General features: G+C 45.9%; 1 protein-coding gene across 1 annotated transcript in view; it reads right to left on the bottom strand.

Annotated features, from left to right (window-relative positions):
* LOC144769006 (glycine N-acyltransferase-like) overlaps nt 1–22,393 on the bottom strand; it is a 95,677-nt gene that overhangs the window by 57,011 nt on the left and 16,273 nt on the right. Inside the window, exon 4 of the mRNA XM_078653003.1 lies at nt 5,679–5,805. Within this exon, the coding sequence (XP_078509129.1) occupies nt 5,679–5,805 (127 nt within the window). The remainder of the gene's footprint in view (nt 1–5,678; nt 5,806–22,393) is intronic.

The raw sequence follows: 22,393 nt of genomic DNA, 5'->3' as shown, positions 1-22,393 counted from the left end.
GTGCTTTTTGTTCATGCTCTTTGAGTTCAAGGCATCTCCTTGGTGCTCCCCCTAGGTTAGGGGGTGACCCCAAAATCATATGCTATCTCATTACCTAATGTTTTCATTGAAAAGTCCATTTTTGTGAAATGGTTATATGTTGTTAAGCATGTAAATTTGATTTTTCTAAGCATCTGAGACTATTGTTCATTTAGATGCTATCTAGTGAAGTCATTATCAGTGCTAAAAATTGTACTGTCAACTTTTGAAAACTAATAATTCATAATTTGAGAAGTACCTGATAATCTTGACATCTAAATTCACATAAAAGTATGCATTTAAAAAAAATGTTTTTTTTTTTTTTATTGAGTGTGTGTCTCAGTTATTGTCTTTGTGTATGCAATAAAAGCTTAGCACTACCCTCTGATATGCCTAACTGCTCGCCCACACTACCACAAAAGAGAGCATTTGGGGTGTCACTTGTGTCTCTGAATACCAGTTGGGGTTTGCTTGGACTCTTTACACAGTGTACCTCATTTTGGTCCACTATTTGAAGAGCCGTCTTCTTACAGTGGAGTTTTCACTTTATTACTGTTTAAAATGTTGCACAAATACTTTACACAATGCCTCTAAGTTAAGCCTGACTGCTCTGTGCCAAGCTACCAGAGGGTTTAGCACAGGTTTATTTCGGATTGGCTTGTGCTTCAACCTGACAAGGGTTGTGGTTGCTTCTTTACAACAGCTCATACCCCAGCCAACCAACAACCCAATTTCTTAAATTGGTGATCAACAGTGAGGATAGGACTTGTGATTATGCAGTGCCATACAGTTATTTTGTCTACACCACCATCACATAATTAGGAGCAATTTAAGTTTAACTTGTACTTGATAAGCTTCTCTGTGTTTTTCCAAATTCTTGCTCTGACTGTTGTGTCTGAAACCACACCAGCAGAGTTGGAAGTTTAGCTGGCCAACATGGATGCTTACAGTGTTGCAAAGCACAAGGAGTTCTGTTAGGGGGGGCTTCCAGCTAACAGCACCACAAGGGCACTAAGGGCCTGGGCCGAAGCTCATCAGTCAGTTGAAGCCACATAAGGGTATGATGAGACGAAGGACAATGAGAGGACCTCCCTGAGATGCAGCCTTCAGCTGAGGGGGATAACTTGAGTCCTGAGTTGGAACTTCCTGCCAGAGCAGGGAGCAGTGTGTGTTCCCACAACCCTGTTCCCAGAGGAGCTGTCTGAAAGGAAGGCAGTGAGGGAGTTTAAACCACAGATGGCACAGTTAGGAATGGGAGAGAAGAAACAGGCCATGGTGGATAAGAACGTGATTGAAAGCATTTTAGGCCCGACCCTCTTCACATCCTTCCCAGCATGCCTTAATGTGTTGATTCTGTTAGTATTCATATTGTTTTGTTTGGAAAAGCTATGACACTCCTGAGGAGGTAGGCCCACTCCTCCTCATATGAGCGACTTAGAGTGGAAAAAAAATCCTGTTGGCTCACAAACTGAGTCTGAAAGAGCCGGACCTCAAGGCAGGCAGGAAGAGTCAAGCAGCGTTGGTGGCAGCATTTCTACTGTCCCCTCTGGACACCAGAGGGTCTATATTCCCAAAGGTCTGGTACCTGACTTTGTTGTGGGGGTGGACATCGACAAGTGGTTTGAAACGTTTTAGGTGGCTTTGCAGATGCATAGGATCTCTGAGGGTTAGGCTGTGGAAGGGAGGGGAATGCTACTGGCCCTAGACAAGGGAGGCAGGATGAGGTACTCCTCCACCCCCATGATGGAAACCCTAGTCAGAAAGTATAGACTGACCCCTGAAAAGCACAGGTAGAAGTTTACGGACAGTCAGAAGCTGCCCCAACATTCCTGGGTGGGTTCTGTGAACTCCTTTTGCAAGGTAAAGAATTATCAGGGCTCTACAACTGATTGGGAGAGAGCACATGTTCATTCTTTGTTTACAGATCTGCACCAATGCCTGGTTGATAGTAGGCTCGCTCGTCCCAGGGAGCTTGATGAGGAGGTGGGCCAGTGGCTTAGCACCAAGTTCTATAAGAAGGTATCTGGGAGAAACCCAAGAAGGATGGTTCAGGTTCCCCCATCAGAGTGAGGTGGAGGTCAAAGCAAACAAAGACAGGTCCTAGAATAAGGGAGGAGGAAAGGGTTCCCATGCCCGTTCTGAGAAACAGGGAGGTGGTACAGTTGAGCAGTTACCCAGGGTGCCCCGTTTCCAACCTTGTTGCTGGGGGACTCTGTCTGTCCTAAGATGCCACTCACTGGTGCTCCAAAGGGGGCGGGGGTCAATTTGGCTGCAAGGGTAATTAGATTCAAGGTGCATGTCACAGACCATGCCATGATCTCCCTCAGCTGGAGGATAGACTTAGAGGATGCGTTTGTGATCCCTAAAAGTAGGAGTCGTGATTTCCAGCAGGTGAAAGTCAATGCTCTGAGGGGCACTGGGGCTAGCCAGACCATGATCGTGGAAAGGCTAGTTTCGCGAGTGCAGTACACTAACCAGGTGTGTGAGGGAACTCAGACCCATTGACAGGACTTCTTCTGCCCTATGGCTTTGGTATCCCTGGAGCGGAGTGGGTAAGCGGACAAGAGGAGGGTCATAGTCAGTCCCAAAATGCCCATAGACTGCATCCTGGAAAAGGAGTTGCACCTGGTGTCATTAGAACTTAGAGGGGCAGACACCCAGGGCTCCCTAACAGTTACATTTCCTGTGAGTACCACTCCTAAGTGGAGGGCACGAGAGCCCAGATGGATGGGCAGGGTGAGCAAGGACTTACCCCTGTCCCCTGTTCAGCCTCAGGTTGCAGATCCTGGGTTGAGTGACCAGTCTCATGATACCATCCTTTGACTGGTGGGAGATAGAGCTGAAGTAGGGTGCCTAACACCCAGGGCTGTTGCCCCCCACTCTTAGAAAACTCAGAGGTCAGAGAACCTTGGATGGACTGGGGTCTGGCTCTTCATACTGACAGCTGTCAGTGGCCTCTGTTGGTCACTGTCCTTATGAGCAGTGTTGTCCTTGGGTTTGGGACAGAATTCTGATCCAAGGGGCACAATGGTCCACATCGCTTTGTTGGCCATTGTGGTACTGTTCTGTTAACTGGGATGCATCTTTGAGCAAGTTAAGGTTAGGTGCTTCACGGATGGGGTTCACAAGTGAGGAGAAGGGTTCCCCATGAGTCAGTCCACAGGCTCGGTCAGTAGAGACAGAGGGATCCAACAGAGTTCAGGGAGGCGTAGAACTGACAAGTGCCCCTGCGTAACAGGACCTTTGTCCATGTTGTATGGCCTAAACAGAGAAGCCCATCATGGTATTGACTAGTTTACCCTGACTTATGGCTGGAGGGGGTCATGTTGGACTTTGCCCTTCTGCAGGATCATCTCCAAACATTTTTCCTTCCTCTTATTTTTACTGAATTCATGCTTGCTATCTTTATGAATCTGCGCACTTTACCACTGCCAACCAGTGCTAAGGTGCCTGTGCTTTTTGGTATTCACAAACACATTTTACAACTTTATGACTAAAGAGTCTCTGCACTCATAGCTGAGACCTTCAAATATAAAAAGATAGTCCTTTCAAGTGAAAGTTTACCTTTGTGAATTAGGCCCTTTATGTTCTACCTGTGAGGAAGGAGCTCCCAGGGCTCAGAAAATCTGGGCATTGAGTTTGAGGACATGGGATTATTGAGCTTGGTATTTGCGGACTCTGCAATTCCAGGCCTGGAGACTCTGGGAATGTTGTAGTGGCCCGGAGCAGGATCTCCTCAGGAGATATACTCGCGGCCACTCATAACGAGGCCTGAGTGTTTTACCTCAGAGTTGACCTTATATATATTATCTGTTGGAATTGTTTTTTATTTCTGTTCATACTATTTTCCTTTTTAGATACATGTTGTCTGTTATGCAGAGACTGCTGATCAAAACACCTCTGGAGCATAGGGCCAGATGTACATAGAGAAAGGTTTGTGATTACCAAATAGCGCAAGTTTGTGGTTTGCTATTTGATAATTGCAAACACCAATGTACAAGAGTGTGCTTTACTCTTTCTGTGATTGCAGGTGGTAGTAAATAGACCTACCTCATTAATATTTATGAGCTAGGTCTCGGTTTGCAACCCACTGTGAATCACAAAAATCACGGGGATGGTGGCCTGCTGGGGTAAGCAGACCAGCATGTATGTGATTACTTTTAAACAAAGCATTTTTTTAAAAATGCAGCCCATTTTCCTTAAAGGAAAATGTGATGAGTTTCAAAAAGAAAATGAAAAGATTTCTTTGTTTTTTAAGAGTTGTCAGTGGTCTGTAAGACCACTGCCTGCTGTTAAAGACCACTGCCTGCTGTTAAAAAAAAATTCACAAACATTCACCAACAGTTAGGGGGCCCTTGTGGACCCCTTCCCATTTGCAAATGGGTTACCACCTACTTTAAGTGGTTGATATAATGCAAATGGTTTGCAACTGCATTTCTCAAAACATTTACAATACACTGCGATTCGGTATAAGGAAGGCATGCCCTCAACATGTCCCTTCCTAATACCGAATCACAAACCCAATTTGCGATTCGGTAATAGGTTACCAAATTGCAACTAGGTCTTTGTACATTAAAAAATGCTTTATTACGGTGGCAAGCAGCCTGATTCTGCAAAGCAGGCTGTTTGCAACCTCGAACAAAAATCTGGTCCATAGTTTTGTAAATTGAAATGGTTCTTTCCTGTTACTTCTTGGGGTATTATGCTTTCAGAATACTCTTGATATTCCCTGAATACTAATCTGTTCTTCTATTTTTATTTTGTTTTTTAATTGTTTTTAGGAAGGTTTATTCTGATTGGTTGTTTAATACTCAACACTATAGTAATTCGCTATGCAGTCCATAGGCTTCTGCACCATACACTGTGACTTGAGTTTTTCGTTCAGGTAAGCCAGTAGCCTTTGCCCAAATGACAAAGGGAACAGATCTCATGCTTGTTGTGTTTCCTAACCTGATTTTTAATATTGTATCATTGAAGGACCTTCTCCTCCTGACTCATACCTAAACCCTTTTCCCTTTCATTTTCATTGAGCAGCAGAGTTGTAGTCAGCTTATGATATGGATTAGGTTGAGATCTTGGCTGATGTAGCTGCTGTGACAAGTATACATTTAATCAGAGAGACTTGGGTAACTGAGGTAATTCTTGAGCTAATACATTTTGATGGTGGCTGATGTCTAGAGATGGCTGCGTTTAGAAACCCAAGACCAATGTTTGCTAATGCACCTGCAATGGTGAGTTTAGATAACATTAGGCCAATTAGACACGCCCTTCACAGCAACAACCAAATCAAATGCTCCTCTTCCATATGATGATGGCACCTCAACAGGTATTACATAGAAATAGAGAATGGATGTATATACACTTCAGCAGAGGTTTTACCTCCATGGATCCTAAACTTTCAAATTTGGTATTGCTCTGCAGAACGTAAAAGTATGTCCTGCCAACTATCATTCTTCAGAGGATTGTTATCTATAACACGGTGTTTGGCCAAACTGATCAATTGAAGGTTCTAATGTTTTAATCTATGGATATTTAGCTATAATTCAATATAGAGAGTAACCAAGATAAACATGTATTTAAAGGAACAAGACAAAACATATTAGTGTTGATCATAGCAATACATTCTCCAATATCCAGTACACGCCTTCGGCTGCCCTTACCTTCGATCCGGAGGCACTGATTCCAGTTGATGACGTTGCTGGTCCGCAGAATCGCCCTGAGGTTCTCCGAATCCATAGTGAAGATGAAGTAGATGTTTCTGTAGATGTCCGTATCATCCACCATTTCCTAAACAAATATTTAAATAACCATAAATAGCATTTTGAGATTTAAAGGTACAGTCGATTATCACATCTTTGGTTTCCATGCCAACCACTTTCGTCATGACACTCCCAGCTTTCAGAGTCGCCAACACCCATGGGGATGTAGTTACCAACATTTTATGCACAAACCCTACCTTGCAGGAACATACAAGGAACCAATGGTTTGAAATGTTGTGCTACAGTAACTAATGCAACAAGCATTGGAAATGCAATAGGTCTCGCATTAGAAAAGTTGGAGCTATTGGTCTTGTAAATGATTTTTTTTTATTTATGTGTTGTTTTTGAAAATAGCTAAATTAATAGCTTTGTCATTTACAATGCCAATAGTTATAACTTTTGCAAATGTGACACCTATAGCATTTGTAATGCAACATGTTTTGTATTTACGTGAATTAGATGTATTGATATTACAAATAACAATGGCTTTTAATTTTTGTAAATAATTAATACTTAAATAATTTATTTAATTTATAATGGCAATAGCTTAAACGTTTGTAAATAACTTTTGTGAAGATTATGTTCAGTGTATTTTATTGTGACAAAAATCCAAGAACATTGCATTTGCACCTACACACACACAGAGCCACACACATATAGATGTGGTGGTGGTGGATCTGGGGGATATGGTGGTGGTGGATGTGGTGGTGGTGGTGATGGTGGATGTGGTGGTGGATGTGGTGGTGATGTGGTGGATGTGGTGGTTGTGGATGTGGTGAAAGTGGTGGTGGATGTGGTGGTGGAAGTGCTGGTGGTGGGTGTGGTGGATGTGCTGGTGGTGGATGCGGTGGTGGATGAGGTGGCGGATGTGCTGGTGGATGTGGTGGTGGTGGATGTGGTGGTGGATGTGGTGGTGGTGGTGGATGCGGTGGTGGATGCGGTGGTGGATGTGGTGGTGGATGTGGTGGTGGATGTGGATGCGGTGGTGGATGCGGTGGTGGATGTGGTGGTGGATGTGGATGCGGTGGATGTGGTTGTGGTGGATGCAGTGGTGGATGAGGTGGCGGATGTGCTGGTGGATGTGGTGGTGGATGCGGTGGTGGATGTGGTGGTGGTGGTGGATGCGGTGGTGGATGCGGTGGTGGATGTGGTGGTGGATGTGGATGCGGTGGATGTGGTGGTGGTGGTGGATGTGGTGGTGGTGGTGGTGGATGTGGTGGTGGATGTGGCGGTGGTGGATGTGGTGGTGGTGGATGTGGTGGATGTGGCGGTGGTGGATGTGGTGGTGGTGGATGTGGTGGTGGATGCGGTGGTGGATGTGGCGGTGGATATCATGGTGGATTTGGATGTGGTGGTGGTGGATGCGGTGGTGAAGTGGTGTTGGATGTGGTGGTGATGGTGGATGTGGTGGTGGTGTTGGATGTGGTGGTGGTGGTGGATGTGGTGGTGGTGGATGTGGCGGTGGATGCAGTGGTGGTGGATGCGGTGGTGGTGGTGGATGTGGTGGATGTGGTGGTGGGGAGAGAGTGGGCAGGGCTTCAAGTCCATACTCCAATACAGCACACCTTGCATAGCAGTGCATGGGCTGACCAGGCTCGACCTATTAAATGAAATTAGAAGAGAGAAGTACGTTGGGAGTAGATAACAAAGGAGTAAAGGGAAGAAAAGTCGGGAGAAAGAATGAGTTACGGAGAAGGAGGGCAAAATAATGATTCAAAATTAAAAGTACGGAGGATATGGAATGTGGAGGTGACAGCTGGCAGGAACGAGAGGAAAGTGAGAGATGTCTCTTTCTTTATAAATAACTTTTCGAGCTGTGGATAGAAGCATCACAGAATTTGAGTGAACGCGAACGTTGTCTATTTTTTCAGCTCTTAGAGCGTGCACTCTTTCTCGACATTAAAGCCTTGCGGACCCTAGTGAGAGGGACTTGTTTTGAGTTTCGTTCAAAGCCACTTTGCCGCTGTCTGCATTGGCTTCACAGTACATATAGCTCAACTTTAACAACTCTGGCTAGTCCCCCAAAAATATGGCTGGTGTGCTGAAGAGTGAAGAAGGTGACGTTGTTCGTGTGCCAGCAGGAGAGGTCCGCAGTTGTGCGTCTCCTCCCTCATCATCTGGCTCCTGGAGGAGGGTTAGCGGCTCTCGTGATGTCCTCGGGCAAAGGGAGGAGGGTGGGAAGAAGCCGGGGGGAGGGAAGGAAGGGGGAGGAGAGGCGGGATGTATTTTCAAGCTTTAAACAAGGGGCGGAGCGAGGGGGAGGTGTGCTGGGAGAGAGAGTGGGGAGGGGAAGAGCTGCTGGCGGAGCATCCTTGTTATGGGCGATGTGTTGCTGTAAAGTGGATTATAGGCTGATCGACTAAGAGTCGGCAGGCTGGGGAACAGATGCTGCTGGGGAACGGATGAGGGGAGGTGCTGGCGGCTGGAGAGGCAGGGGGCGGAGAGCAAGGGGCGGAGCGGGAAGAGCTGCAGAACAAAATAGTGTGTAACTTTCTTTCTTTACCGAGCAGTTTATGCAATCTCTACAAGTTGCGCTATAAGAATCTGGGAAATGTTCCGCATGTCCAGCTGATGCCTGAATTCCGTGCTGTATGCTAGAGTGCTGGGGGGGAGGTGGCGGAGCGGGAAGAGCGTCGTGAGGGGAGAGAGAGTGGGGAGAGGGCGGAGCAGGAAGAGCTGCTCTCGGCAGGCTGTGTCAGTGTGGAATGCTGGCGGCTGGGGAGGCAGGGGGCGGAGCGAGGGGGAGGTGTGCTGGGAGAGAGAGTGGGGAGGGGAAGAGCTGCTGGCGGAGCATCCTTGTTATGGGCGATGTGTTGCTGTAAAGTGGATTATAGGCTGATCGACTAAGAGTCGGCAGGCTGGGGAACAGATGCTGCTGGGGAATGGATGAGGGGAGGTGCTGGCGGCTGGGGAGGCAGGGGGCGGAGAGCAAGGGGAGGAGCGGGAAGAGCTGCAGAACAAAATAGTGTGTAACTTTCTTTCTTTAGCGAGCAGTTTATGCAATCTCTACAAGTTGCGCTATAAGAATCTGGGGAATTTTACGCATGTCCAGCTGATGCCTGAATTCCGTGCTGTATGCTGGAGGGGGAGGTGTGCTGGGAGAGAGAGTGGGGAGGGGGCGGAGCGGGAGGAGCGTCGTGAGGGGAGAGAGAGTGGGGAGAGGGCGGAGCAGGAAGAGCTGCTCTCGGCAGGCTGGGGAACAGATGCTGCTGGGGAACTGATGAGGGGAGGTGCCCTGAAGAAATGCGAGACGGCAGGCAAGGGAGGGGGCGGAGCGGGGGTGTGGGAGGAGTGCGGCTGAGGGAAAAGACATGCAAGGCAGGCGGCTGGGGGCATGTGCACACGCTTTTAATGTCAATGCGCATGCGCATTGAGCTTGAATTTCACGGGCACTGCAAGGAATCGCCATTGATTCCTTGCAAGTTGGTTAAAGTCTGTTTAAGCCCCCATAGTCTCGCAAGCTCAATGCGCATGCGCATTGACAGGCGAGACCTAAAAAGAACAAATGATGAACAGGATGTTGAACAATGCAAACATTCACACCCAGTCCCAAACACAGGTATGCCCAGACATGGCTCCTCTGCTCACTATGCCACTGGAGTCAAGCTAGCCTGGCTGATGAGGGGTGATTGGGGTAATGAGGGGGCTTGTTTCCGGTGCGAGAGGACCTGGCAGTTCGGACTGGACTGTTCCCTTGGGGAGCAGGGTCAAGACTGATTTGCCTATGACTGGGTCCAAACTGTAATAGCATGGGGAGCAAAAAAACAATGGATTTAGGCCCAGATCTCTGTACTAGGGGTGAATGTTTGATATTTTTCACCATTCCATCAATAGTTCTTTTTGCAACAGTTACTAAGCGCAGTGGGGTCAATTACGGCTCAACTATGGATGCAACTGTCACCGCTTGGCTCTTAGTTTTACCTCCATGCCTGTACATTACCAGCTATTTGCTTCAGTGTTATTTTGACGCTGGATTTCCAAATCTGTACCTGAGCTAAAGCCATAAGATTTGTTAATTACAAAGTGTGTCTGGAATTGTGACTGTTTTACAAATTGCACACAGCAAAATATGAGCGTCAGAGAAAAGTTTACTTAGCAGCATATTTTGCAGATCAAAAACTTAGCTTTGGTACTTCGCACAGGCAAACTTTGCGAACCACTGCTGCCAAGTGAAAACATATGGACACACCATCTGAGCCACATTAGCATACAGTGTTAAAACTATCACTCTTAAAAGCCATAATTAGCTATAAAATATTGTAACTTGATGAACTCAAATAAACTCAAACTGAAATGTGTTGAACCTATGAATCGTTGCATCAGTATTTGGCACCCTATACCAGAATTATCATAAAAAACAATATGCATCACAGCTCTTGCAGTAAATAACCTTTATTGTTAAAGTTAACTAAAATCATTCATAATATATGTCACATTTTATACAATTCATAGTTAAAACTATAAGTATAAAATAGTGAAGCTTACAAGTTAATGAACAATATGGTGCTCCTAGAAGCCGAGCATATGAAAAAGAAAATCTGAAATTATTAGTTATGATATAGCAGCAAAGATAGTCGGTACATATAATGCTTATATGTGCAGCTGCTAAAGGGGTATATTTACAAGAGCATTATGCCACCGGAACGTCACTTGTTATGACGTTCTGGTGGTGCAATAACCTGCACCATATTTACAAAGTGGCGTTAATCCACTTTGCGTGGCTTAACGTTGCTTTATAAATATGGTACCCTTTCACGTAACACCCATTGCTTTTGGAAGCTGCCCCATATTTGCAAGGTCTGTAAATTTGAGGCAGTACCGAAAACTAAAGCCATGCAAAAGTAGGTGCAACGAGGAGAAATACTTTTATTTCATCTCGTTTTTGCTGTTTCTATGTGTGCTACATTCTGCAGCACACACAGAAAGAGCAACACACTTTTAATGATTGTCTACCTGTAGGAAGGTGTCCCTTCCTGCAAATAAACTATCATTCCCTGCAACAAAGGCACCCTTGCACTATGAAGCAAGGGTGCCTGTGTTGGCACTAGGCAGCTACTTTCAGCGTCAATGCAAGGAAAAACACAGGGATGTGCCCTAGTATTGTAAATACGGCGCTTCCCTGAGTTTTGTAAATAACACAGCACGGTGAGGCAAAATTTAACGTAGTGCCTCGCTGCGCCATTTCTTTGTAGATATGCCACACAGTTTACCCAAAGTGCAGGTCAATCAAAATAGAAAAGGAGATGAAAGAAAACATAGCAATGTTCGGCTAAGTATGAAACAGGCGATAATGAGTGCAGCACAATCCTTCCTGTAGAATAAAACCAAATCAAAAACTAATTAACAAGTGCTGCAACAGTCTGAAAAACTGTGGCAGTACATGTGAGAAGTTGGCCTGGTATATGATGCTCACTAGTTCTAGTGATCACCTTGTACCATGCCAAGCAACCCTTATGGTGCAGGTTGTAAAGTCAACCTTATAGACAAGCTATCCTAGGGGTAGCATGGACTAAGCAGTCTTAGGCTAAACTCTGTAAAGGCATGTGAAGCAAGCTGTTTTACCATACACAATCCCTTGAATACCAAATGAAAGGACACCACACAGATATATATTGAAAATATATATAGATTTATTTCTACAAATAACCCTGATACTCTTTATGAGCACAGAAGCAAATGCGTTAAAACAAAACACAGTTTAAATACACAAAAGTTGCACAATTATGGATGAGCCCTAGGGGCCACCTAAACCATATACTAAAATAGTGGTATAAGAACCACTATGGGGAAAGTGAAGAGGCCTAGGGCCTGGGGAATCGCTGGAGCTGTTCGGGACTAGCAGTGAAGAAGTCGGGAAAGGCCCGCGGGACTCGGGTGCAGTGCGGAAAGTGCACGCTTTACCAATGCAATGTCAATGGTGCGTAAAAGTTACAAAGTTAGGTATTAAGGAACCTTCCGAGTGACCTAGAAGGATGAAACTTTAGACACAGACACTAGAGGTGTGTACCAGTGTGGGAACACCGGCGTTGCTGAGTTACCTCACCCACAGGAAGCGGGTGCACAGGGTCGAAGTAGTGTCGGGTTTCGTCACGCAGGTCGATGGTGCTTGGAGCTGAAGATGCTGCAGGCGGCTCGATGTGAAGAGTTCCGGTGGATCCAAGGGTGGATCTGAAGAGGTGAAGACCTGAAAGCAGAGGGGACAATGTTCAAAGTCACTAGCCAGTGACTACCGTGGAACCAGAGTGGAACCAGGCGATGTCGGGTGCAAACAGGCGTCGAGGTGTAGCTTCTCTCTGCAGCCACGTGGACACAAGGGGTCGAAGACGTCCAGGAGTCTGTCACGAGCTGTCCAACGCAGGCTTCTCGCTGTTGGCGGTGTCGGCAACTTGATTGGAGCAAACAGGCTTTGGCTAATGTAAGCCATGCAGGAATCGAAAAAGGCTTGTTACTCGGACCAGCAAGGTCAGAGCAGGTGCTCCCTTTTACAGGAGCGAGGGCAAGTCTGGAGCAACCAGACCCGCAGTGTAAGTTGAAGGTTTCGTCACCAAGATGGCCGCTAGCCACGTGGCAAGTGGACGGGATGGCGCATTGAGTGGCACAGTGCAAAAGGGCCCCACGCAGATCGTGGAGATGCTGGGGGGCTGATCTTCGGTGCAAGGGCTGCTCGAGGTTGGGGCTTCTCAAACCCCAAAGCACAGCATCGAGGGTGCCTCTGATGCTGCGCAGTCAGCGTTTCGGGGGTCTTCCAAGAGGTCCGGTCCCACGTCTCTCGGTGCCTCCATGGGTCCCTTCTTTGCAGGGACTGTGGATCGGGCTGTGAGAAGTCTGGGAGTCTGGGTCTTGTCAGGCTCTGGGCTCGGGCTCCGGCGGGAGGTGGCGGCAAAGCAGACGTCGAGTTGCTGGTTGGTGCCTGTATTCACAGGGTGGTCACTCCTTGGCCACAAGGGAGATTCTCTTCCGTCTTCTGTGCAGCAGAATGTCGAAGTCCAGTCTTCTTCTGTATTTCAAGTTGATTCAGGATGATCTGAAGTCTCAGGACACAGCTCACACTCTTATTCGAATCTGGGGGGCCGGATCACCTACTAGGTCCCTCCTCTGGGTGGAACCAGGAAGGGGAGTGGTTACACCCCCTTTCCTTTGTCCAGTTTCGTGCCAGGACTGGGGCAGGAAAGCCCCAGCACCGGTTTGAACTGGCCTATGCACAGGGACACCTTGTGTGCTCCAGGCATGTCTGATTCTATTCAGCCCTGTCCTACCCAATACACAAAATCCTGTCTGGGGTGGTGCTAGCACCACCCCAGGCAGGAAACCCTTTGTCCAAGCTGCCCTCGCTGGAAGGACTCCCAGCAGCAGGAGGTCAGACTTGTGTCTGTGGTGGCAGCATCCATTTTGTGATGCTAAGGCTCTGTTTAACTTTAACCGGGGTTCAGGCTAGGTACATGTCATGTCCCTCTAGAAGGGTGGAATGCTACCCCCGTCGCCAGAACTGGCGAGGGGGTAGTATTCCAATTCGTATGACACCTTACTCGACATGTTTTGATAAAGCCAAACCCAAGATAGCATTTAACCGCAAGGTTCATAATGCACTTAAAAATATATGGTATGGCAATATCATGAAACAGCTAAAGGACATGGTTCCGAAAGCTGCAGACAGGCTCAGCTCATGCCAGAGCACCATCTCACATATTTCCAAGCACTCTGCCTCCAGGATTGATGAGGCCTTCCATAGGAGAGACTGATAGGAACATATGTGTCCATTTTAGGTTAGGTATAGGCATACTACAGCTAAGTAAGGGGTGGTTACACCGACTTACCCCAGCTGAGTGATCAGCCAGTTGTGTCAAATATGGAGGCCAGGCCAGGGGTGGCACAATACATGCTGCAGCCCCTGGTAGGCCTTGGAAGCACCTATGCCCTGGGTACCTGGGTACACTGTTACAGGGGCCAATAAGGTGAACCAGTTCCAATTGTGTATGTACCTAAGGTACATGGAGTCCATTTTAAGGAGAGAGCAATTAGCCTGGGGCCCTGAATAGCAGGATCCCAGGTCAACTATGTCAAAAACCAGCTAAACACCAGGCAAAAGGTTTGGGGGTAACCATAGTCAGATATCCACCTTCCTACAGTACAAATTGAAGAGTTTTGTGCCTATGTTTGATCACTGTTTGGTCAAAAGGAATTTCCATCTTAGAGCAGCATTGTAGGTTGTATTTAACAGTTTTAGCATCTTGTTCAATGAGAAAGTTCCCTAGTGGCACCTAATGCTGGTAAGAACAAGGAATAAAGTAAATAAAGGAAACAGAAAGAGGTATAAATCCCCCAAATCCTACACTCCCATCTATTAGCCTAAATTTGTTATACAAACAAGAGTAACCTTTTTAGGTCTCGCCTGAGCGAGACCTTTAGTAAGCGGGTTTTTAAAGTGCTACCAGAGAGGCTTTTGCTGGCCTTAAGCTCGAGTGCATATGCGTGTGAACGTGCACAGGCCATCTGGCTTTTGTAATGGCTCATTAAGCTTTACAATGCTCCTCCACCCCCTCTGTCTCTCTGCTCTCACTATCCCCTCCCTTACCCCCACAGCTCTAGGCATCCATGGAGGGGCCCTGGCGTTGCGCCTCCTCCCTTAAATTATTGGTCTCCCAGGCAGCTGGTTTATTATTGGTCTTGTTATTGTGACAGATGTTACTGTAAATCAGCAGCGACTAACAGAAGCAGCGATTGGTCTCAGCTGGAGATTTCAAAGCTGACTTGTCCAAAACTGTTCTGAACTAACCCTTACTAACTTGCACCCCAAGGGAAGTGTCAATGGGCTGAAAATAACGCTTTAATTTGATCTTCAAGTACATTAAGAGTTTGACTTCTAGGGAGTGAAAGCCAGAATTGTGTAGAATATTAGAGCACGCCTGTGCCTTTCTGCCCTTTTCTATCACACAAGCACTGATCTTTCACATACCACTTCCTTTCTGATGATAACAATGTGGATATGACATTGTATGTATCTTTTTGGATAAAATACCATATATGATTGATTAAAACTGTGTTTTCAATCACTACCCTAGTGGCCTTGTAATTTAAATTCATGTTTCTTTTAAAACTGTACGTGCCTTATTGGATATATACATATATCTTTTCAGCCATTTAATGCTACAACTTTAAATTTAAAATTCATGCTCCGTTAGTCTAGGACCATTTGTTTTTTGTAGCGACCAATACCCAGGTCCTTTGACTTTACTGGGTCACCCCATTTTCATAATGTGCCTTACACAAAAGCGTCTTTAAGTCCGGGTTCTCGCCTTGCATGCCTGTTAAGCCACAGTTCCTCGAAGATGCGGTCACATCTCCAGCGTGCTCTTTCAGATGTCGAGCCATGTCCTGGACCAACAGATGGTCACATCAAACACGGCAGATAGGGACATCCGACTGCCTGAGCAAACCTGTGATGCTAGTACAAGCTGTAAAGACAGCTCAGACTTTAACAGCTTTTCAAAGACCCATCAGCTCCAGACATTAATTACACCTTCCGGCTGTGAAGCGCCATCATTTAGGCTTTGCTGAAACCCACCAAGCCAAAACAGCGGGCACCACTTAAAGGCGCCTACAGAATCACACAACAAACACGCAGAGAAGTAAACACACTCGATGTGTGGTGATAAAAATGGCCATGTCTGAACTGGGGTGGCTTGGTGAGCAAAATAACGATGGATTAAACCCAGATCTGTGACTGGGGGTGAATGTTTTGCCATTGTGCAACATTCCGTCCATCATCTTGTGTGTTTTGCTGTTCACCCTATGTGGGAAGGGTATGCCCAGACGTGGGTCCCTTGCTCACTAAGCCACTTTAGTCAAGCTATCCTGGCTGAAGACGGCTGATAGCCAGAAACCGATCCTAGGATGCTTGATTCCAGTCCAGGAAAGACATGGCTTGGCAGTTCAAGCTGGACTGTTCCCATGAGGCACAGGGTCAAGACTGATTTGCATATGGCCATGTCTGAACTGGGGTGGCTTGGTGAGCAAAATAACGATGGATTAAACCCAGATCTGTGACTGGGGGTGAATGTTTTGCCATTGTGCAACATTTCGTCCATCGTCTTGTTTGTTTTGCTGTTCACCCTATGTGAGAAGGGTATACCCAGACGTGGGTCCCTTGCTCACTAAGCCACTGGAGTCAAGCTATCCTGGCTGAAGACGGCTGATAGCTAGAAACTGGTCCTAGGATGCTTGATTCCGGTCCAGGAAAGACATGGCTTGCAGTTCAGGCTGGACTGTTCCCATGAGGCACAGGGTCAAGACTGATTTGCATATGGCCATGTCTGAACTGGGGTGGCTTGGTGAGCAAAATAACGATGGATTAAACCCAGATCTGTGACTGGGGGTGAATGTTTTGCCATTGTGCAACATTCCGTCCATCATCTTGTGTGTTTTGCTGTTCACCCTATGTGGGAAGGGTATGCCCAGACGTGGGTCCCTTGCACACTAAGCCACTGGAGTCAAGCTATCCTGGCTGAAGACGGCTGATAGCCAGAAACCTGTCCTAGGATGCTTGATTCCGGTCCAGGAAAGACATGGCTTGGCAGTTCGGGCTGGACTGTTCCCATGAGGCACAGGGTCAAGACTGATTTGCATATGGCCATGTCTGAACTGGGGTGGCTTGGTGAGCAAAATAACGATGGATTAAACCCAGATCTGTGACTGGGGTGAATGTTTTGCCATTGTGCAACATTCCGTCCATCATCTTATGTGTTTTGCTGATAAAATTACACGCCCACACAGCAGGTACAACTGCTGCAGAGAAAGGCAGTGGTGCAGTAAAGTTACCAACAAAAGAATGCAAGGAAGTATTACGTTTGGAAATGAAAAGGTATATGGAGACATGCTGCCTTCCTAAATGCATACAATGTGCATGCGAATGTTGAATTGCAGAAAAGGCTGCTGGTGGAGTTCTTATAAGCCTTTAGAGGAGTGGAAGTTGAATTTTTGTATGCCAAAGAAAATTTGCAGATGTATGATGTTCATGCTGGCGACAATCTTTATGGGCTTTTTTTCCTTTCGCTTTTTTCCCATTACCGACTTAACAAAGTCGAGGTATGTGGGAGCAGGACTCCTCATACATTATGCTAATGACCAAGAGAAATGTTAATGATACTTTAGAAGCACAATTAGTGGATTAGTGGAATATATAACTGTATGCAATTTGGTAATGGGCTGTGACAAGAAATTGCTGCAACAAGGCTTGATTAATCCAGATGTTTGTGGCTGGAGACAAACGAGGCCGGGGCAGGCACAAGGCAGGGGGGCGAGCCAGTTTTCTGGACATTGTGTCCCCCATGTTGCCACCGACATGCCTGCATTGCTGACACTAAGATCCATCTTTTCATTATTCTTCACAGCGCATCTTCATTTTTATAAGACAGGAAAACAAATAGATAAGAGTGGAAGCAGCAAATCGGTCTGTGGTGTTAGACTGCAACAGCTTTTAATTATAAAAATGTTTTTAACGTAGAAATAGATTGAGAGGTTGTGGGAGTACGTCGGGCGATCAATGTGTTAAAAGAGTATAGTACTTTTTTTGCAAAGTTGTCACTGCGTAGACGCCATGCTTGAGGATAACAGATTATAGAAGGTGCAAGGACATGTAGGTTTGCAGATACACACAGTGTAATATGGTATTTATTACCGTTGTTGAGTATAGGGAACTTTCATGGCATAAACAAATACACGTGCAAAAATGGCATAGAAAACACACAGATGCAGCTCAGCGGTGAACTATGTGCCATTTATTATCACTGCTGGGGGAAGGGAGTGTCCCTCCCTTCCCTCAGCAGTGATAATAAATGGCTCACTTGAGATTTTTCCACTGGTGAGACTTAACCCCTACCTACATTCAGCAATAGTAAAAAAATAGCGTATTACACTCGGTGTCCCTCTTTATATATAAGCATATGTATGTAAGTTTATGCCATGCTGTTAAAAACAAGGATTGGCAAAGCCAATAGGTTTCTTCCATGCAAGACCTAACAGCATTGTCTATGTTTTTTAAAGATGTTTCACAGCAGCCCGACCTGCTGTGCAACAGTCCTCAAAGTAAATAAAAACAAAGTGCTATGGCACGGCCAGCATTGGCGGCGCCATACCACTTTTTTTTATTTACTTTAGGCCATGTTGCATCTTTTAAAAAACATTAACAAGTATCCTAAGCACCACAATAATTAATGCGGCCAGCGTATGTTAACTGTTGCTTCCCGGTGACCTGTTGCATCTTAAAAAAACACTCAAAAAGGTCCATTCTTCTCTGTGTTGTCCCTTTGATAGAGAACTTAGACCAAGTACTGAATTCATACATTTATTTATGTGTCCTTTGGCTGGTCGCAATTGTTTTGAGGTACTTGTTTTTCTCCATCCCACAGCCCATTGCTTGTTGCCCCCGTCCTTCCTCCTCCCGCGGTGTTGCTTATTTTTTTCATCTGCTCGTGCCCTTGTAATTGCAGAGGGGCGTTGACTTCACTTACTTCCAGTCATAGGCACCTATTTCATCTGAAAATCTTAATAAACTGTTATTTCTGTCAACTCCATTATCAACTCTAATAAAAAGAAACAAGCATTGGCTTAGCCAATAGTTCTCGCCTTTGGGACCTTATAAGTGTTTGGCCATACAACAGTTGATATTGCTGCACCAAGGATATTTTGCTGCATAACTAAATACTTATAAGGTCCCAAAAGCGAGACCTATTGGCTATGCCAATGCTTGTGTTGTATGTACGCATCCAAGACAGTATCTGGGCAAGGCACTCTATCAAAGTATTTAGCAAATATGCATATATAGCTTGGAAAATCCAAACGTTAAAGAGAATAAATAATTCAAGTATGGTAGATTTTTATTAACAAAGAACCAAAGAATTATTTCTGGACCATGAGGATTTTCCAATGCCTGACTTTTGTTACTGTAGTTCAAACTAATTATTTGCTTCCTTGCGAATGATAAGGAAATCGACCATAGAATAACTATATGTGTGTACTAATATGGAAAGATGTTTCCTTTTTCTAACTCACAAATTTTCTTTCAGTTTTGGGTACATTATTCTAATGGCCTGTGTTTCCTACTATTCAAGAACTTACTCACTGGTAATCTAAATTACTCTGAGTCTAGGTCTTACCGTACCATTTCCTCTACATGAGCAGTTCACCTGCTCCACAGGACCTATCACCTTGCTGAGGTCAAAATGCTTCCTCTAATATGGAGCTCCCTACCCATTAGGCATAAAGGGGGAAGCACGTCACCAACATAGCCTGAGAATACCAAAGAAAGTCATAATAAAGAAAAAAACTGTCACCATAAACAGAATCCAAGGAGGTTGGGACGGCTCAGGAATGGAAAGGGAAGACCTGGACTCAGAGTAATGAAGATTACCGGTAAGTAACCAGGCATTACCTCCTCGTCCATCTTCCCGTCTCATTCTTTTCACATGAGCCTATACCTAAGTACATGGTGATTAATCCACACAGAAACCAAGGATAATGCAACACACTTAATATTTTTAATGCAACAGCAGAAATCACAGATTATGTACAGCTGATGAAACATGAGCACCAAAGTCTGAGGATTCATCCATCCCCAACTGAAGCCGGTAATTGGAAACAAAGGTGTTGGGAGAGGCCAATCCTGCAGTGTTAGAAATGTCACAAAGGGACACCCCCTTAAACATTGCCCACGACAAGGAAACACTCTAAGTTGACTGCCCTGAAGTGAAGATGGAAGAGAAAGGCGGGCTGCCTCATATGACAATGAAATATCACTGTTCGGACACAGAGTCAAAGTGGACAAAGAAGGCTTGAGACACTTTTAAGAGAGATCATTGGTGACAAACAATGAATTCATCTGCCTAAAAGTACTGGTATGGTGTCAGGCAGTAGCCAATGGGTTTCCTACCTTTAGGGTGACAACACCCTCAATATGTCCACTTCCTGTGGGAAGTGGGCATACCCCGACCCAGGAGACCTAATGCCACCAAAAACCAGGATGTGGACTTTTCCTAGTCATGTTCTCTTCAGGTAGTTCACCTTAGGGGTGGTACTAGCCTTAGGGTGAACTAGCCTCCTGACTAGCAAATTTTCCCACCTGTCCTGGTGCCAAAAGGGCCCTGGGTAGGGGTTGGCATTTACCGGGTCTTGGGGAAGCCAGGGTTACATATCACAGGTGGTGGAGGCCTTTGAAGCCTCCTGCCTTGATATGCAGATTACGAGTCATCCCGCTTGGTGGAGGTGACAACTTATCCTGCCAGAGCAGGTTTTGTTTTGGACCTCAGAGAGAGAATGGGCTCTCACCTCCAGGGGATCAGAACCACATTTCTGATGTCAGGCTGGACAGGACCAGTCAGCCAACACACTGGAGTTCGGTAGTTTTTCAGGTGGTGCCTCCAAGGTACACTCTGGGTGCATGTATTAACAAATCTGTCACTGGATTCAGTGTGGGTTTATTAATACGAGGTGTTTGATACCAAACATCATAGGTTTCAGTGGAGCCACAAATACTCTAGACAAGACAGCCCTGATGAAGTCCTGGATGGGGACGAAACGCGTGGGGTGTAATTTGTGTTAAGTTTGTGGGAAGCTGGCTGACATTGCTAAATAAAGAAACCGAACTACACATCTTTGGATTTGAAGATTTTTCTTTTGGACTGAATGCATTTAAAAACTTGATAGTTTATCAATATTAAGTGATTTCAAATTTACGCTCCTTCTGTATTTTGATGTTTCAGTGAAGCCATAATGTAGGCGGCAGACTCATTTTAATCAGCACCTAGAACATACCTTGAGATGGCTTCTCTGTTCACTTGTACTGTTAGTAATTGAACTGGCCAGCAAAGGGGCATATCTGCACATGCAGATATGTCCTCATATATAATATAATGCACCCTGTATTATGGCTGTAAGACCTGCTGGAGGTAACTTAAAATATTACATGCAGTGTTAGGGGACATGACACACATGGTGTGTGCCATGTGGTATTTTCAGTTTTTAGAGCACCTTGTCAGGCAGCCTGCAATGGCAGTCTGCATTGGTTTGGTGATGGGTCCCTTAGAGTGGCCCAATATATGTTGAAGTTCCTAGGGATCCTCTTTAGTATCAATGCCCTAGATACCATGGGCTCCACTTATTAGGGACGTACAGTGGTGCTAAAGGCCTAATCAATTGGAGATCAAGTGACCAATGAACATGTTTTGGGAAAAGAACACTGGCACTGGGGACCTGCTTAGCAAGAAGCTTTTGCACTTCAGGCATAGTTGCATCAAAAACCAGGCAAAAGTGGGGTGACTTCTGCAACAAAAACCCAGTTTCCAACACATCGCTAGATCCAACTCAAAACCAATGCTAAAAATGTTTAATGGGCTGATGAGCATCACAGGAAACAGGAGACACATCCTTCCCCTTACACCAAGAGTCAAAGTTCTTCTATGACTATAAGACTTCAGGGTGGAAGGCGTATGAGACAACTGGATGCTCTGAGCCACCTAAAGTGAACAACCCTGAGGCAACAAGGTCAAACTCTTAAGTGTTATACCCCCAGCTGGAGGCACAGGAGAGAGGACATGCTGTGAATAGGTTCTTGCAGTGGAGACGGCTGAATGGGATACCTCGAATGTGGACACACTGCCAAAACCTAAGGAAGGGGTAATCAAGGTCTCTAGGACCATTCAGGGATGACTGGAAAAACCTCCGTTCTTCCAGTCATCCCAGAATGACTTCCAAGAATCAGGGGCTCCTGAGACCACAGGACGGAGAAAGCATTTATCGCCCAGACTGACCTCGAGGGAGCCAGTCTGCAACCTGAAGAAGAAGGACCGTCTCCTCCAATGCAAAAAGATCCAGCCAGGGAAAGCAGAATCTGGAAAAAATCTGCTGTAACAGAAGGGGCGACAGACACATGGTCACTGACAGGGTACCACCATGCTCAAGGAATCTGAAAGCCCATTCTCCCTCCACAGAAGATAGACTTCCAAGAGAGAGAGGAGATTCCTCTCATCCCACAGGCCAATCTTCCAGAAAAGGAGAAACAGAGCCCATTGCATCCCCTCTTGCTGCTTGACGAAGGCACGGCTGATCTGGTTGTCTGTCTGGACACAGACAGCCTGGATTCAAATGAGAGAAGCGGACCAAAGAAGCACCTACCAAACCGCCATCAACTCCCTCCAGTTTGAGGACTGGAGAGCCTCAAAGTGGGACCAAGAGCCTCAAAGTGGGACCATCTTCCTCAGACCTTGGAATATCCCAGAAACTCCGCCCACCCCTTGGATTTTGCATCAGTCGTCAAGACCTCTGTTGGAGGAGAATTGACAATGAAACCCTTGGAGAGATTGTGAGGTGACAACTACCACTGGAGAGATCTCTGGAGAAACAGGAATGAGAGCCTTGTATTCCTGAGAAGCCAGATCCAAGTGGCGAAGAAGTTGATGCATGTGGTGATACAATTGGAGACGGACCCAGGGAGCACTTGCAGAGTGGAGACCATATCCCTCTGATTCCACAGCCAGTGACAGGCAGACACATGTGGGTGGAACAGAAAACAAGAGAGATGTTGTAACAGAGTCGATTTTTGGGTGACAGGATCACCTTCCCCAGAT

This window comes from Lissotriton helveticus, chromosome 1_1, assembly GCF_964261635.1.
Source record: "Lissotriton helveticus chromosome 1_1, aLisHel1.1, whole genome shotgun sequence".
NCBI lineage: Eukaryota > Metazoa > Chordata > Amphibia > Caudata > Salamandridae > Lissotriton > Lissotriton helveticus.
The sequence above is the reverse complement of the archived record's forward strand: the minus strand, read 5'-3'. Positions and strand labels throughout refer to the sequence as shown.